Raw genomic sequence first — 16,545 nt, forward strand, 5'->3', positions numbered from 1 at the left:
TGTTTCAGCCTGACCTGGCTGGACTTAGGAGAGTATGGCTTGGGTACCACAACTTCCGGTGCGCTTTTCTTTACAGTTCGTAAACTTCATAGGTATGAGAACAGCGAAGGTTCCGGGCTAGTTTGTGCTTCAGACTTCCACATTTCCGTTTAGAGTTGGGTGAAGTGGTTAGAACTGAAAGGGAACAGCTGGAGTCAAACAATTTAACTCAAATATCTGGGAACGATTTCGCGCTGAGGAAGACCTTTTGGGACTTGTAGCTCCATTCCGGGGAACGGACTCGCCGGCCTGACAGTTGCCGGAAGTGAGGCTGCGGGGAATGGCCGCCGCTGCGACTATGGCGGCTGCCGCTCGGGAACTGGTGTTGCGGGCTGGGACGTCAGACATGGAGGAGGAAGAGGGCCCGCTGGTGAGAGCGCGGAACTGTTTCTCCTCCGTAGTCCCGGTGCTCCTAGCTTCAGAAAGACCTGAGCTGGGTTTAGGCACAAGGGTGGGAACTTGGCTGCTACCCGTGATATTACCTGTTTGACTCCCCGTACCCTTCCCTGTGATCAGACCCGACCCTGAGCGGGACCCTGGTGGCTGAAACTTATATTCTGGGGCACAATTTCAACTTCGCTCCACATTTTGGGGTAGAGTCAAGAAGTAATATAGTGTAAAGGTTAAGAACATGGACTCTGGGGTTCTAATTCCATCTCTGCCACTTACACGCTGTGTTCCCTTGGGCAAGTTAACCAGCTTTTCTGTGCCATCATTTCTCACACCTATAAAGTGAGGAAGATAGAACCTACTGTATACATCGTCGTTAGGATTAGATGAATGAGTATGTTTAAGATTGCACCTCGCATGCAGGTAAACACTATGTATTTTGACATTTCTAGAAAGCCTGGGGTTCCCCAGAGGTGTGATAGAACATCCAAGATCGTAGGAGCCTGAGGGTCCTAAATTTAACTGCAAGTTCAGCTCTATCCTCTGCAATTCCTAGCTTTCCTCATTAGGTCATCTCCACTGTCTTTTCTTTTACTTTTTTTTTTTTTTTTTCTTGAGACGGGTCTCCCTGTGTTACCCAGGTTGACCTTGAACTCCTGATCTCCTCAGACAGTCTTCCCGTCTCAGCTTCTAAGTAGTTGGGACTACAAGGAGCCCGCCACCATGCTGGGCTACCTCCACTGTCTCATTGGATCGTCTCACTCCTTGTTGTATTCCTTACCCATCACCACAAAATAGGAGAGTGGGTACAATGTGAGACTCTTAGAATTTTTCAAAGCAGTACCTGTGGCTCCCAGTAAAAGCACCTCCTTCTCACTTGAAGGACTGGGGATATCCAATTATATTTTTTCTTTCTGTTTTTCACCGTATCCTACTCCTATTAACTTACTCCTTTTCAGGCGGGTGGTGCTGGGCTCCAGGAATCACTGCAACTTGGGGAGTTGGATATCACTTCTGATGAGTTCATCCTGGATGAAGTGGATGGTAAGTGATGGCGTGGAGTGGGTGCAGTACCTGTAATCTGAGAGGCATGGGAGCTGGAAGGAATAAGGTAGGGATTGGTGTGCAGATACTCAGTGTGGGGAGAGGGAGCTGTGGAGCTGAACCCTTACGATAAACTTCTATTTCCAGTTCACATTCAGGCAAATCTGGAGGATGAGTTAGTAAAGGAAGCTCTTAAAACGGTGAGGATTTCCCCTATACTAATCTGCCCTTCTATCTACTCTCCCCCAAAAGGAAAAGCAACAATCTCTTGCTTTTGTTGTATCAGCCTGGTATCTGACCCTTTGGTCCTTCACTGATTCTGTTACAGTGTCCCTTTACTGAGACTTTTTTCTGACCTGTCATCTTTATGTCCTCCCAGGGTGTAGATCTCCGTCACTATTCAAAACAAGTTGAACTGGAGCTACAGCAGATTGAACAGAAATCCATTCGGGATTGTATCCTCCAGCAGAGGGATGGGGCGGTGCTATTGATATGGGGATTTTGTGGTGTGTAGTACAGATGTCCCAGCTGGGGTCAACATCTCTGAGGTTTCTGTCACTTCAGAAAGCAATTGGAGAGGTACTACAAATCTGAGGATCTCCTATTTTCACCATGAGGCCCCTTGACTTTTTGTGGGTCAGATATTCAAGAGAGTGAGAATATAGCATCTCTGCACAACCAGATCACAGCCTGTGATGCTGTCCTGGAGGTTAGTAATCCTGAACTGTGACCCCTAATAGCTGCTCTGAACTAGATCATGGACTCTGGTGCCATTTTTAGGTCATCAGCCTTAAGATGGGGACAAGTTAGGGTCATTTTCAAGATGACTTCAGGAGCCTTTTTTGTTATTGCTGCCATATTTAATGTTATTTCCTGGTAATCTGGGGTATCTCATCCTCTGCCACCCTCATGGACTGATGAATACTGAGGACTTCACAGAGAGGCTTTGGTGGCCCACTTATCCCCTACAAACCCTATAACACTCCAGCAACATCTTCTACCTTCCCTACAGCGAATGGAGCAGATGTTGGGAGCTTTTCAGAGTGACCTCAGCTCCATCAGCTCTGAGATCCGGACACTGCAGGAACAGTCAGGAGCCATGAACATTCGACTTCGAAATCGCCAGGCAGTTCGGGGGAAACTTGGGGAGCTTGTTGATGGTCTAGTCGTGCCTTCTGCTCTGGTCACGTGAGTTACCGGTTTGAAGGGTCATAATGTCCATAGCAGGTGAATGGGCTGGGGTGACCTACCCTATTTACCATATGGGTCTACTGGCTCCAGATTAAGTGCTTTTTAGAAATTAGTAGCCAGGTTAACCACCATTTCTTTAGGCATGCATTAGGCATCAAAGATTAAGAATGATGTAAGATCAGGTGTATAGTGGGAAGGTCCAGGAATAGAAAACTTTGTACATGTGTCCTGACTATATGGTACAATGCAAGGTGGTAGAGATGATAGGGGCTGGAGGTAAGGAGTGTGGTCTGGGTCTGGTTTAGGGATGTCTGGGTTTCCCTTGTAACTTATCCCACCCCTCCCTGTTACCCAGGGCAATTCTGGAGGCTCCAGTGACAGAGCCCAGGTTCTTGGAGCAGCTACAGGAGCTGGATGCCAAGGCAGCTGCAGTCAGAGAGCAGGAAGCTAGAGGCACTGCAGCCTGCGCGGATGTCAGAGGCGTGCTCGATCGGCTCCGGGTCAAGGTGGGAAGTAGGGATGTATACCCTGGAGGCTACTAGAAGCAGCCCTCCCAAGATCTTCACTGTGGATTTCCTTGGCAGAGCTCACTGTAGCCTGTCTCCAAGAACTTCACCCTGCCTTTTCTGGGCAGCCCCATTCTTGCCTCTCTGGGTTTCCCTGAAAATCTTGAGAAATACCAAAGACATATTCACCACTTTTTAACCTATGTTTACCATTTGTTGCTTCCCCCAATTCCTCTCATACAGCAAAAAGGTTGCAGCTTCATGCTCTGTGCTTGTTTCCCCACATCTAGGCAGTGATGAAGATCCGTGAGTTTATCCTCCAGAAGATTTATTCCTTCAGGAAACCAATGACCAACTATCAGATCCCCCAGACAGCCCTGCTGAAGTACAGGTCACAACCCCAAGGAAGTGCATGGGATGGCCTTTGAGCTTTTGAGCAGCCTAGTGTGGGCATCTGGTGTCCTGGGAGACAGGTAGACTGACATGTTCCTGACCTCCTAGGTTCTTCTATCAGTTTCTGCTGGGCAATGAACGAGCAACAGCAAAGGAAATCAGGGATGAATACGTGGAGACGCTGAGCAAGATCTACCTGTCTTACTACCGCTCTTACCTGGGGCGGCTCATGAAGGTGCAGGTAAGGTCAGGAGGGAGAGGCATTCCTGGGCACGTGGACTGGGAGGAGGGGACATCCCTGGGCAAGGAATATTTTATTGTGTTATTGGAAGAGACGGTTATCAGTTCTCTTTTCTCTTTTCTTAGTATGAGGAAGTTGCTGAGAAAGATGATCTAATGGGCGTGGAAGATACAGCGAAGAAAGATATCCTAGTCCTGGGGAACCCTCATGCCAGGTCTTGAGAGTGGGAGGACTTTCGGCTGCAGCCACCAAGGCACTGCTCCTTACCTTTTCCTATGGGACTGAAACCTTTTAGAATGTGATGAAAGCTATAGCCTCCCTCCCAAGAAAGATGCACACATCATTTTGACACATAGTTTTGCATATGATTGCAGGAGGTGGGGAGACACCCTGAAGTCCATTCACAGATGTCATCACGTGGGGCCCTAGTACTGGGAAAGAGGGCTGACTAGGCCATGTCTCGCTGTCTGGGGTCCCCGCAGATAGTGAGTCTTTGGGCCCAGTTATGGTCTCATTGTGTTCCCTGACTCTGACCCATCTTACGATTCTTCTCAAAGCCATCACTCCGCAGCAGGAACACCATTTTCACACTAGGAACCCGCGGCTCTGTCATCTCCCCCACTGAACTTGAGGCCCCCATCCTGGTGCCTCACACAGCCCAGCGTGGAGAGCAGAGGGTATGAGGAGGAACAAGCTTCAGTCATGAAAGAGACTCTCAGCATGGGGGGAGGAAAGGCCAGACCTCAGGGCAGAGCTTCCCAATTTGCAGGCCCTGTCTCAATCCCCTTAGACTTGGGAGTGGCCTTCTCCAATCACTCCAGCCTGCTGTGATGTGAAAAGAGCTGGGAACCATTGACTTAAGGGCATGCAGAGGGGAGAGACTGGATGAGGGGAATGGTGGTCAGAGGCAGGTGTTGAGGTGGATGCAGGAGTAGCAACAGCAGGTGGGTCTAGGCCCTTTTTGTACCCCTATGTTCCCCCACCTTTTCAATGCCCATTCAGCTTGCTCTTTGACAGCCTGGACCTAGATGGATGCCAAGGGTCTGCCCAGCTCTTATTACCCAGGTTTACTGATTTTGCAGCCATATCCATGGGAAGTCAGTGTTGGGGTCCATCCCTTCTGTGTTTCTTCTCCTCTCCCAGTATCCATTTGAGGCCCTCTTCCGCAGCCAGCACTACGCCCTCCTAGACAATTCCTGCCGCGAATACCTTTTCATCTGTGAATTTTTTGTTGTGTCTGGCCCGGCTGCACACGACCTGTTCCATGCTGTCATGGGCCGTACACTCAGCATGACCCTGGTAAGATTCCTATTTCCTGTACTATTCAACACCTTTGTCCCCAGTCTTTATCAGCAGCATAGTGGGGTCATGACTCTGGTAGAACTGAAATCAGGATCACCTCATTCTAAAATGTCTAAGCCTTGGCTGGGCACGGTAGCGCACACCCATAATCCCAGCATTTTGGGAGTCCGAGGCAGTAGGATTGCCTGAGCTCAGGAGTTTGAGACCAGCCTGGCCTGTCTATAAAAAATAAAAAATTAGCCGGCTGTGTGTTGATGTATGCCTGTGGTCCTAGCTACTTGAGATGCTGAGGTGGAAAGATTGCTTGAGCCCAGGAGGTCAAGGCTGCAGTGAGCCATGCACTCCAGAGGGAGACCTGTCTCTAAAGAAAAAACAAAAAAAGGCCAGGCGCGGTGGCTCAAGCCTGTAATCCCAGCACTTTGGGAGGCCGAGACGGGCGGATCACGAGGTCAGGAGATCGAGACCATCCTGGCTAATACGGTGAAACCCTGTCTCTACTAAAAAGTACAAAAAAAAATCTAGCCGGGCGAGGTGGCGGGCGCCTGTAGTCCCAGCTACTCGGGAGGCTGAGGCAGGAGAATGGCGTAAACCCGGACGGCGGAGCTTGCAGTGAGCTGAGATCCGGCCACTGCACTCCAGCCTGGGCGACAGAGCGAGACTCCGTCTCAAAAAAAAAAAAAGAAAGAAAAGCTGGGCGCAGTGGCTCACGCCTGTAATCCGAGCACTTTGGGAGGCTGAGGCGGGAGGATCTGTGAGTTCGAGACCAGCCTGACCAACATGGTGAAACCCCATCTCCACTAAAAATACAAAAATTAGTCAGGCGTGCGCAGCCTGTAATCCTAGCTACTCAGGAGGCTGAGGCAGGAGAATTGCTTGAACCTAGGAGGAGGAGGTTGCAGTGAGCCAAGACTGCGCCACTGCACTCCAGCCTGGGTGACAGAGCAAGACTCCGTCTCAGAAAAAAATGTCTAAGCCTTGTTACTTAGACTTGTCACAGTGTTACTTCCCATGAAATCCTCAGAGTGTAGGGTCCCTGAGACTCCCCCTACTGCTGCCCCACAATCAGGCAGTAGCACGTGAAAACTGAGGGTCCTCCAAACCCTTGACCCAATCTCAGCCTGGAACTGTGCTGTGATAGGCTTGTGATCATAGATCCTGCTGCGACCAGGTGCAGTGGTTTACACCTGTAATCCCGGTACTTTGGGAGACCAAGGCAGGAAGATTGTTTGAGGCCAGGAGTTCAAGACCAGCCTGGGCAACATGGCAAGACCTTGTCTTGACAAAAAATTTAAAAATAAGCCAGGCATGGTGGTACACACCCATGGTCCCAGCTACTTGGCAGGCTGAGGTGGGAACATCATTTGAGCCCAGATGTTTGAGGCTGCAGTGAACTGTGATTGTACCATTGCAATCTAGCCTAGGTGACAAAGCAAGAACCTGTCTCTAAAGTCAAAAACACCTGGTGCAGTGGCTCACACCTGTAATCCCAGCACTTTAGGAGGCTGAGGTGGGCGGATCATCTGAGGTCAGGAGTTCAAGACCAGCTTGGCCAACATGGTGAAACCCCATCTTTACTAAAAATACAAAAATTAGTCGGGCGTGGTGGCAGGCGCCTGTAATTCCAGCTACTCAGGAGGCTAAGGCAGGAGAATCGCTTGAACCTGGGAGGCAGACGGAGGTTGCAGTGAGCCGCGATTGCGCCACTGCATTCCAGCTTGGGTGATGAGGGCGACGAGCGAAACTCCATCTCAAAAAAACAACAACAACAAAAAGCCCAAAACATAGATCCTGGTGGGCAAGGCAGTAGGACCACCCGTGTGGCAGTGGACAGGAAAGCAGGAGGCAGTTGCATTTTACATCTCTCCCTTCTGTCCTATCCAGTGCATCATCCCCAAAGAAACACATGTGTTTGTTCATAGTCATTGAGGAAAACAAACTGACATTCTCTTTTAATCCTCTGCTTGTTCCCCAATCACACAGAAACACCTGGAGTCCTATCTAGCTGACTGCTACGATGCCATTGCTGTTTTTCTTTGTATCCACATTGTTCTCCGGTTCCGTAACATTGCAGCAAAGAGGGATGTTCCTGCTCTGGACAGGTCACTGAATTCTAGTCCTTGATGATCAACAGGCCACAAACTCTCTTAGTCTTGCATGACTCTGCCCTAACCTTAGACTTCTACTGATCTGGTATCATCAACCTTTATTCCTATTGATTTGCTTCAGAGGCAGTACTGCTGCTTTTTGACTCACCTTTCTCCAACCACTGCCCCCCCCCCCCCATTCCCACAACTAAGCATTGACCATTAAACTGAATGGTGCCCCACTCTCCAACATTCCTTGCCGGCTGACCTCAGATTCTGATTAAGCCCACAGGTACTGGGAACAGGTGCTTGCCTTGCTATGGCCACGGTTTGAGCTGATCCTGGAGATGAATGTCCAGAGCGTCCGAAGCACTGACCCTCAGCGCCTAGGGGGTTTGGATACTCGGCCCCACTATGTGAGGGAGGGCAAGGGTAACAAAGGGTTCTTGAAAGGCAGGGCTCTAAGCATCATTGTGGGGGTTGGCCAAGGTCACAGTTGTGTCATGGGCCACACTATGAGCAGGCATTCTGGGAGGGTGGTAAAACTCATGGTGGGTGCACTGTGGGTAGGAGGGACTGGAGGTAGAGTCACATCACATGGCGGCGGGTTGACCAAGGGAGTTGGGAGGTGGTGGTGGTTGGGCCAGGAGGTGGGTGTGATTTTCCTTCCCACTCTGTCCTAGATCACACGCCGCTATGCAGAGTTCTCCTCTGCTCTTGTCAGCATCAACCAGACAATTCCCAATGAACGGACCATGCAATTGCTGGGACAGCTGCAGGTAAGGGTCAGACAGGAGAGACTTACCAGCAGCAGGGCTGCTGCCAGTGGGTAGAGGCTGAGGAGGAGCCAGAGGGGGTCCTGATGGCCTTGCTTTCTGGTGTCACCTCTTCCTCTCTGCCTTTTCAGGTGGAGGTGGAGAATTTTGTCCTTCGAGTGGCAGCCGAGTTCTCCTCAAGGAAGGAGCAGCTTGTGTTTCTGATCAACAACTATGACATGATGCTGGGTGTGCTGATGGTAATAGGTGCTCCTTCTCCTTGTCTTCCTACCCAGAAAATTTGGTTTCCCCCACTGCTCTGTTAGGTCTGTGAGGGCAGAGATGATGCCTGTCTTTTTTTTTTTTTTTGAGACGGAGTCTCGCTCTGCCGCCCAGGCTGGAGTGCAGTGGCCGGATCTCAGCTCACTGCAAGCTCCGCCTCCTGGGTTTATGCCATTCTCCTGCCTCAGCCTCCCGAGTAGCTGGGACTACAGGCGTCCGCCACGTCGCCCGGCTAGTTTTTTGTATTTTTCAGTAGAGACGGGGTTTCACCGTGTTAGTCAGGATGGTCTCGATCTCCTGACCTCGTGATCCGCCCGTCTCGGCCTCCCAAAGTGCTGGGATTACAGGCTTGAGCCACCGCGCCCCGCCGAGATGATGCCTGTCTTGTTCAGCGTTTTACTCTTGGAGTCTGGCACAGTGTCCAGCTTAGTACAATAAGTGTGGAATGAAGGGGACATCCTGAAGTGAAGGACTGCTTTCCCCAAACTTGACATTTCCCTTTGTCTTCCCTTAGGAGCGGGCTGCAGATGACAGCAAAGAGGTTGAGAGCTTCCAGCAGCTGCTCAATGCTCGGACACAGGTAGGGGTGTGGGGAAGAGGGAAGGGACAGCTTTGTGTGCTGTTTTCAGCTCCTGTGTGTTTGTGTGTATGTGTGTGTGTGTGTAGGGAGTGGCATAATGGACCTCAGGTACACGGAATTACTGTAACTCTTGATTCATAACATACTGTCATTATTGGTCTACTTTATTTTATTTTGTCTTTGGTTTTGCTTTTTTTTTTTTTTTTTTCTTTTTTGAGGCAGAGTCTCACTCTGTCACCCAGGCTGGAGTGCAGTGGCATGAACATGGCTCACTGCAGCCTCGACAGCCTGGGCTTAAGCGATCCTCCCACCTTAGCCCCTGGGTAGCTGGGACCACAGGCATGAGCCACCATGCCTAGCTAATTTTCTATTAGAATGAATTTTATTTTTTTCTTTATCCATCCCCTCAAGCACTTATCCTTTGTGTTATAAACAATCCAGTTATACTCTAAGTTATTTTAAAATGTACAATTAAGTTATAATTGACTATAGTCACCCTGTTGTGCTGTCAAATAGTAGGTCTTATTCATTCTTCCTATTTTTGTTTGTACCCATTAATCATCCCCACCTCCTCCCCAGCCTTCCACTAGCCTTCCCAGCCTCTGGTAGCCATCCTTCTACTCTCTTCGTACATGAGTACATGAGTTCAATTGTTTTGATTTTTAGATCCCACAAATAAGTGAGAACACATGACATTTGTCTTTCTGTGCCTGGCTTACTTCACTTAATATAATGATCTCCAATTCTATGCGTGTTGTTGCAAATGACTGAGTCTCATTCTTTTTTATGGCTGAATAGTGCTCCATTGTGTACATGTCCCACATTTTCTTTACCCATTCATCTGCTGATGGACACTTAGGTTGCTTTCAAATCTTAGCTATTGTGAACAATACTGCAACAAACATGGGGTGCAGATACCTCTTCAATGTATTGATTTCCTTTCTTTTGGGTATGTACCCAGCAGTGGGATTGCTGGATCATATGGTAGCTCTACTTTTAGTTTTCTGAGCAACCTTCAAACCGTTCTCCAAAGTGTTTGTACTAATTTACATTCCCACCAACAGTGTATAAGGTTTCCCTTTTCTCCACATCCTTGCCAGCATTGTTATTGCCTGTCTTTCGGATAAAAGCCATTCTGACTAGAGTGAGATGAGATCTCACTGTAGTTTTTTTTTTTTTTGAGACGGAGTCTCGCTCTGTCGCCCAGGCTGGAGTGCAGTGGCCAGATCTCAGCTCACTGCAAGCTCCGCCTCCCGGGTTTACGCCATTCTCCTGCCTCAGCCTCCGGAGTAGCTGGGACCACAGGCGCCCACCACCTCGCCTGGCTAGTTTTTTGTATTTTTTTTAGTAGAGATGGGGTTTCACCATGTTAGCCAGGATGGTCTCGATCTCCTGACCTCGTGATCCGCCCGCCTCGGCCTCCCAAAGTGCTGGGATTACAGGCTTGAGCCACCGCGCCCGGCCATCACGGTAGTTTTAATTTGCATTTCTCTGATGATAGTGATGGTGAGCCCCTTTTCATATATGCTTGTTTGCCATTTGTATTCTTTTGAAAAATGTCTATTCAAATCTTTTGCCCATTTTTTAATAGGATTATTAGACTTTGTCATGTAGTGTTGTTTGAGCCCCTTATATATGCTGGTTATGAATCCCTTGGCAGATGGGTAGTTTGCAAATATTCGTTGTCTCTTCACTTTGTTGTTTCTTTTGCTGTGTGTGCAGAAGCTTTTTTTTTTTTTTTTTGGAGACGGAGTTTAGTTCTTGTTGCCCAGGCCGGAGTGCGATGGTGAGATCTTGGCTCACCGCAACCTCTGCCTCCTAGGTTCAAGCAATTTTCCTGCCTCAGCGTCCCGAGTAGCTGGGATTACAGGCATGTGCCACCATGCCTGGCTAATTTTGTATTTTTAGTAGGGATGGGGTTTCACCATGTTGGTCAGGCTGGTCTCAAACTCCTGACCTCAGGTGATCCACCCACCTCCATCTCCCGAAGTGCTGGGATTACAGGTGTGAGCCACTGTGCCCAGCTGTTCAGAAGCTTTTTAATTTGATGTGATTCCATTTGGCCATTTTTGCTTTGGTTGCCTGTGCTTGTGGGGTATGGCTCAAGAAATTTTTGCCCAGACCAATGTCTTGGAGATTTTCCCCAGTGTTTTCTTGTAGTAGTTTCATAGTTTGGTCTTAGATTTAAGTTTTTAATCCATTTGAATTGGTTTTCATATGTGGCGAGAGATAGGGGTATAGTTTTATTCTTCTGTGTAATGGATAGCCAGTTTTCCCAGCACCATTTATTGAAGAGACTATCTCTTTTCTTTTTTTTCCCCTCAGACAGAGTCTTGCTCTGTCACCTAGGCTGGAGTGCAGTGGCGCAGTATTGGCTTACTGCAACCTCCGCCTCCTTGGTTCAAGTGATTCTCCTGCCTTGGCCTCCTGAATAGTTGGGATTACAGATGCCTGCCACCACGCCGGGCTAGTTTTTGTATTTTTAGTAGAGGTGGGGTTTCACCATGTTGGCCAGGCTTGTCTTGAACTCCTGACTTCAAGTGATCCTCCCGCCTTGGCCTCCCAAGTGCTGGGATTACAGGCATGAGCCACCGTGCCTGACCAAGAGACTATCTTTTCCCCAGTGTATGTTCTTGGCACTTTTATCAAAAATGAATTTACTGTAGGTGTGTGTGGGCTAATTTTTTAATTTTGTAAAGACAGTGTCGTGCCATGTTGCCTGGACTGTTCTTGGATTACTGCCCTCAAGTGAAAAATCTAATGATTCTTTTGGGTTTTTTTTGTTTGTTTGTTTTTTTAAAGATGGAGTCTTGGCCGGGTGCAGTGGCTCAAGCCTGTAATCCCAGCACTTTGGGAGGCCGAGACGGGCGGATCACGAGGTCAGGAGATCGAGACCATCCTGGCTAACATGGTGAAACCCCGTCTCTACTAAAAAAATACAAAAAACTAGCCGGGCGAGGTGGCGGGCGCCTGTAGTCCCAGCTACGCGGGAGGCTGAGGCAGGAGAATGGCGTAAAAGCCAGGAGGCGGGGCTTGCAGTGAGCTGAGATCTGGCCACTGCACTCCAGTCCCGGCGACAGAGCGAGACTCCGTCTCAAAAAAAAAAAAAAAAAGATGGAGTCTCTCTCTGTCTCCCACACTGGAGTGCAGCGATATGATCTCGGCTCACTGCAACCTCTGCCTCCCAGGTTAAGTGATTCTCCTGCCTCAGCCTCTGAGTAGCTGGGACTACAGGTGCGTGCCACCATGCCCGGCTAATTTTTGTATTTTTAGTAGAGATGGGGTTTCACCATGTTGGCCAGGCTGGTCGTGAACTCCTCACCTCAGGTGATTCACCCACCTTATCCTCCCAAAGTGCTGGGATTACAGGCATGAGCCCCTGCACCCGGCCCAGATTCTGTAATTTTAATGACACTGAAAAACGGAATGAATTTTTGTTTTGGCATATATATAGCTCTACTTTTAAAAGCAAGAACACACACACAAAAGGGGGAAAAAAGCAGGAGTACAATAAATGCAACGTTTAGATCAACGAGTACCTGTGCATGAGAGGCACAGGGATGGTTTCAGGAGGATTTCATAGTTTGATGGTGGCTTTTGCCAAGCTGCTACTTCTTGGATTGTGTGGTGTGTTCATGGGTGTTTATATCATTAAAAAACAAAACAGCCACTGCACTGGGTTGTTTTATTTTTTAATGATATAAACACTGATCAGACAAGGCAAGAAAACAGCAAGGCAAAAAAAAAAGCCAGGCATGGTGGTGCGCACCTGTAATTCTAGCTATATGGGAGACAAAGGCGAGAGGACCACTTGAAATCCAGGAGTTTGAGGTTACGGCAAGCTATGATCATGCCATTGTAGTCTATCCTTGGCAACACAGCAAGACCCTGTCTCAAACAGCAAAACAAAAATCCCCAGAATCACAGGATTTTTTTCATGCATAATTTTTCTAATATTGTCATGTTACTGCATATGGCTATAGCTCATTTTTTTTCACTGCCTATATAACTTGTGTGATTAAACATATTCTATAAATGGATTGTTTCCAGAGCATTTTTATGAATAATCATGTCTTTTAGCACACATAGATACTGATTATCTTCATCAGAAGTTTCTCTTGGGTATAAACCTAGGACAGTAGTCTTGCTGTTTATAAGATATGCAGTATTAGTCTTTATAAGACAATGATAAATTGTTTTCCTAAGTAGTTCCTTCTCACCAGCAATATGTAAGAATTCCCTCTGAGCCACATTTTCTCCAACATGTGGTATTATCAGATCTTTGCTATTTTTTTCTTTTTTTTTTTAGAGACCAGAGATGCTGCTAAAGATGCTTGGGATCAGAAATGTTTCAGATTTTGAGTTTTTTTGGATTTTGGATTACTTTCATTACTTTTACTGGTTAGCATCTGTAGTCTGAAAATCTGAAATCTGAGATGCTCCAAAGAGCATTACCTTTGAGCATCATGTTGATACTCAAAAACTTCCGAATTTTAGAGCATTTTGGATTTTAGATTATTGGATTAGGGATACTCAACCTGTATTTCAGTGGGTCTTTATTTGTAATTTCCTGATTACTAATAACACTGAGTATCATTTCAAATGTTTAGTAACTATATGTAGGGGTTCAGTCAGGCTGGTGGGAAAAATGTTAGTTATGATAGCCACAAACCCTCTTCGAAGGCCTGAGAGTTTGCATAACTTCGGTAATAGATATGGTTGAAGGTGACCTGATCTTTACCTTTAGTTGAATAAATTAGAGTAATAATAAAGGAACGTGGGGAAGTTATCCAGATAGCTTGTTTACTCATGTGGTCTTAAGACTAACCTTTCATGTACCGCAGGTGCTTAACTGCTTTCTACTCAGGAAGTCCACAGTGTCAGTTACCCTGTAGTGGTGTTGACTTAAGTCTTTGTCAATTAATCTTTACTGAGTAAATGCGAGTCTCACTAGCTGGTCAGGGCCGCCATCGCAACTGTTTACAGTACTCTACAGGGAGTCTGTAAGCAGCCTGGACACACTCAGCTGGACTGGCAAAGCAGAATGTCTTTGTCAGTGTACTTCATTCATCCGTCGCCGGGTCAGGGGTCTGCAAAGGCCAGACTCCTCGCAGCTGGTGCCCTGTGTGAGAAGCATCACCACAACTATACCATTTTTTTTTTTTCTGTAGAATGGCTGTCATAGCATTTGACCTTTTAAACATCGGGTTGTGGCTGGGCATGGTGGCTCACACCTGTAATCCCAGCACTTTGGGAGGCTGAGGCAGATGGATCAGTTGAGGCCAGTAATTCAAGACCAGCCTGGCCAACATGGCAGAACCCTGTCTCTACTAGAAGTACAAAAATTAACCAGGCATGGTGGCACATGCCTGTAGTCCCAGCTCCTCAAGGGCGGTGAACCTGGGAGGTGAAGGTTGCAGTGAGTCAAGATTATGCCACTGTACTCCAGCCTCAGTTACAGAGCATGACTTTCTCAAAAAATAAAGAAAAAAATAAGTCTGCTGCTATTTTTTGATTTATAAGAGTTCTTTGTATCATGTACATACTAATCTTGTTGATTATGTATAGGCTACAGATTATCTTTTAGTATGTATCTTTTTACCTTTTTTTTTTTTTTTTTTGTGCGATGAGGGTCTTTCTATGTTGCCCAGTCACCTGGGCTCAAGAGATCCTTGCACCTCTTTTTTTTTTTCAGACGGAGTTTCACTCTTGTTGCCCAGGCTGGAGTGCAATGGCATGATCTCGGCTCACTGCAACCTCCGCCTCCCGGCTTCAAGCAGTTATCCTGTCTCAGCCTCCTGAGTAGCTGGGATTACAGGCGCGTGCTACCATACCCGGCTAATTTTTGTATATTTAGTAGAGATGGGGTTTTGCCATGTTGGCCAGGCCAGTCTTGAATTCCTGACCTCAGGTGATCCATCCACTTCAGCCTCCCAAAGTGCTGGGATTACAGGCATGAGCCACCGTGTCCAACCTTTGTTTTTTTAATGTTGCTTTTTGATGAAAGAAATTTAAAATTTTAATGTGATTGAATTTATCTGTCCTTCATTTTTATGTCTTTGTTTTTAGTAACAGTCTTGCTCTGTCACCCAAGCTGGAATGTAGTAGTGTGATCATGTCTCACTGTAGCCTCAACCTGCTGGGCTCAGGCAACCCTCCTGCCTCAGCCTCCGAAGTAACTGGGTCTACAGGTGTGTGCCACATGCCCAGCTAATTTTTGTTGTTGTTGTTGTTTTGTAGAGACAGAGTCTCACTATGTTGCCCAGACTGGTCTCAAACTCCTGGCCTCAAGTGATCTTCCTGCATCAGCCTCCCAAAGTGCTGGGCTTACAGCCACTATCCACCTCACCTGTGGCTCATGCCTGTAATCTCAGCACTTTGGGAGGCCGAGTGGGGCTGGATTATGAGGTCAAGGGATCGAGACCATCCTGGCCAACATGGTGAAACCCTGTCTTAAGTAAAAACACAAAAAAATTAGTTGGGCATGGTGGCGCGCACCTGTAGTCCCAGCTACTCATGAGGCTGAGGCAGGAGAATCACTTGAACCAGGGAGGTGGAGGTTGCAGTGAGCCAAGATTGTGCCACTGCACTCCAGACTGGTGACAGAGTGAGACTCCGTCTCAAAAAAAAAAAAAAAAGAAATTCCTTATTACTCCAAGGCCAGAAAAATATTATACTATATTTTCTCCTTAATATTGTAAAATTTTGGCTGGGTGCAGTGGCTGAAGACTGTAATCCCAGCACTTTGGGAGGCCAAGGCAGGAAGATTGCTTGAAGCCAGGAGCTCGAGACCAGCCTAGACAGTATAGTGAGACCTCATCTCTACAAAAAAATTAAAAAAAAAAAAAAAAGCCTAGCATAGTGGCACACACCTGTAGTCTGCGCTACTCAGGTAGCTGAGGTGGGAGGATCACTTGAGCCTGGGAGGTCGAGGCTGCAGTGAGCCCTGTTTGCGCTGCTGCACTCCAGCCTGGGCAACAGAGTGAGACCTTGTCTCAAAAAATATAATAATAAAATTAGAGAATAAGCAAATATATATATAAAATTTTTGTTGTTACCTTTAAGTCTGAAATTTACTTGGAATTAATTTTTGTGTATGATGTGAGGTAGGGATCTATTTCATTTTTTTTATGTGTATGGTTGGCCCAGAACCATTTATAGAAAATCTTTTCTTTTTCTTTCTGTTTTTTTTTTTTTTGATAGAGTCTCACTCTGTCACCCAGGCTGGAGTGCAGCGCCACAATCTCAGCTCACTGAAACCTCTGTCTCCTGGGTTCAAGTGATTCTCCTGTCTCAGCCTCCTGAGTAGCTAGGATTACAGGCATGTGCCACCACGCCCAGCTAATTTTTATATTTTTAGTAGAGATGGGATTTCACCATGTTGGCCAGGCTGGTCTCGAAAAGTTTTCACATTTTAAAAAGTCTTTAATGATTTTGATTAGAATTACATTGTTTATAGATTAATTTGGAAGAATTGATACTTTATGATATTGAAACCTCCTATCCATGATCATGGGCTCCCTATCTTTTTTTTTTTTGAGACACGTTGGAGTGCAGTGGCACAATCATAGCTCACTGCAGCCTTGAACTCCTGGGCTCAAGCGCTCCTCCTGTCTCAGCCTACTGAGTAGTTAAGACTAGAGGCACACAGCACCACACTTGCCTTTTTTTTTTTGAGACGGAGTCTTGCTCTGTCGCCCGGGCTGGAGTGCAGTGGCCGGATCTCAGCTCACTGCAA

General features: G+C 47.2%; 1 protein-coding gene across 2 annotated transcripts in view; it reads left to right on the forward strand.

The window, feature by feature from the left end:
- Nucleotides 1–31: 31 nt before the first annotated feature.
- The window catches only part of VPS52 (vacuolar protein sorting 52 homolog (S. cerevisiae)), a 22,784-nt gene continuing 6,270 nt past the window's right edge, over nucleotides 32–16,545 (forward strand). Inside the window, exons 1-17 of one of the 2 annotated variants that reach the window (XM_011945490.1) lie at nucleotides 32–409; nucleotides 1,389–1,473; nucleotides 1,621–1,673; nucleotides 1,853–1,928; nucleotides 2,115–2,182; nucleotides 2,486–2,661; nucleotides 3,020–3,170; nucleotides 3,461–3,561; nucleotides 3,672–3,804; nucleotides 3,930–3,987; nucleotides 4,348–4,481; nucleotides 4,948–5,103; nucleotides 7,087–7,205; nucleotides 7,483–7,606; nucleotides 7,874–7,969; nucleotides 8,098–8,205; nucleotides 8,742–8,807. In XM_011945490.1, the coding sequence (XP_011800880.1) occupies nucleotides 320–409; nucleotides 1,389–1,473; nucleotides 1,621–1,673; nucleotides 1,853–1,928; nucleotides 2,115–2,182; nucleotides 2,486–2,661; nucleotides 3,020–3,170; nucleotides 3,461–3,561; nucleotides 3,672–3,804; nucleotides 3,930–3,987; nucleotides 4,348–4,481; nucleotides 4,948–5,103; nucleotides 7,087–7,205; nucleotides 7,483–7,606; nucleotides 7,874–7,969; nucleotides 8,098–8,205; nucleotides 8,742–8,807 (1,794 nt within the window). In that variant the 5' untranslated portion in view covers nucleotides 32–319. Of the gene's footprint in view, nucleotides 853–1,388; nucleotides 1,474–1,620; nucleotides 1,674–1,852; nucleotides 1,929–2,114; nucleotides 2,183–2,485; nucleotides 2,662–3,019; nucleotides 3,171–3,460; nucleotides 3,562–3,671; nucleotides 3,805–3,929; nucleotides 3,988–4,347; nucleotides 4,482–4,947; nucleotides 5,104–7,086; nucleotides 7,206–7,482; nucleotides 7,607–7,873; nucleotides 7,970–8,097; nucleotides 8,206–8,741; nucleotides 8,808–16,545 lie in introns of both variants that reach the window. The other variant, XM_011945491.1, reaches the window with a different exon arrangement.

The sequence above is a fragment of the Colobus angolensis genome, unplaced genomic scaffold (genome assembly GCF_000951035.1).
Source record: "Colobus angolensis palliatus isolate OR3802 unplaced genomic scaffold, Cang.pa_1.0 Scaffold24, whole genome shotgun sequence".
Classification (NCBI taxonomy): Eukaryota; Metazoa; Chordata; class Mammalia; order Primates; family Cercopithecidae; genus Colobus; species Colobus angolensis.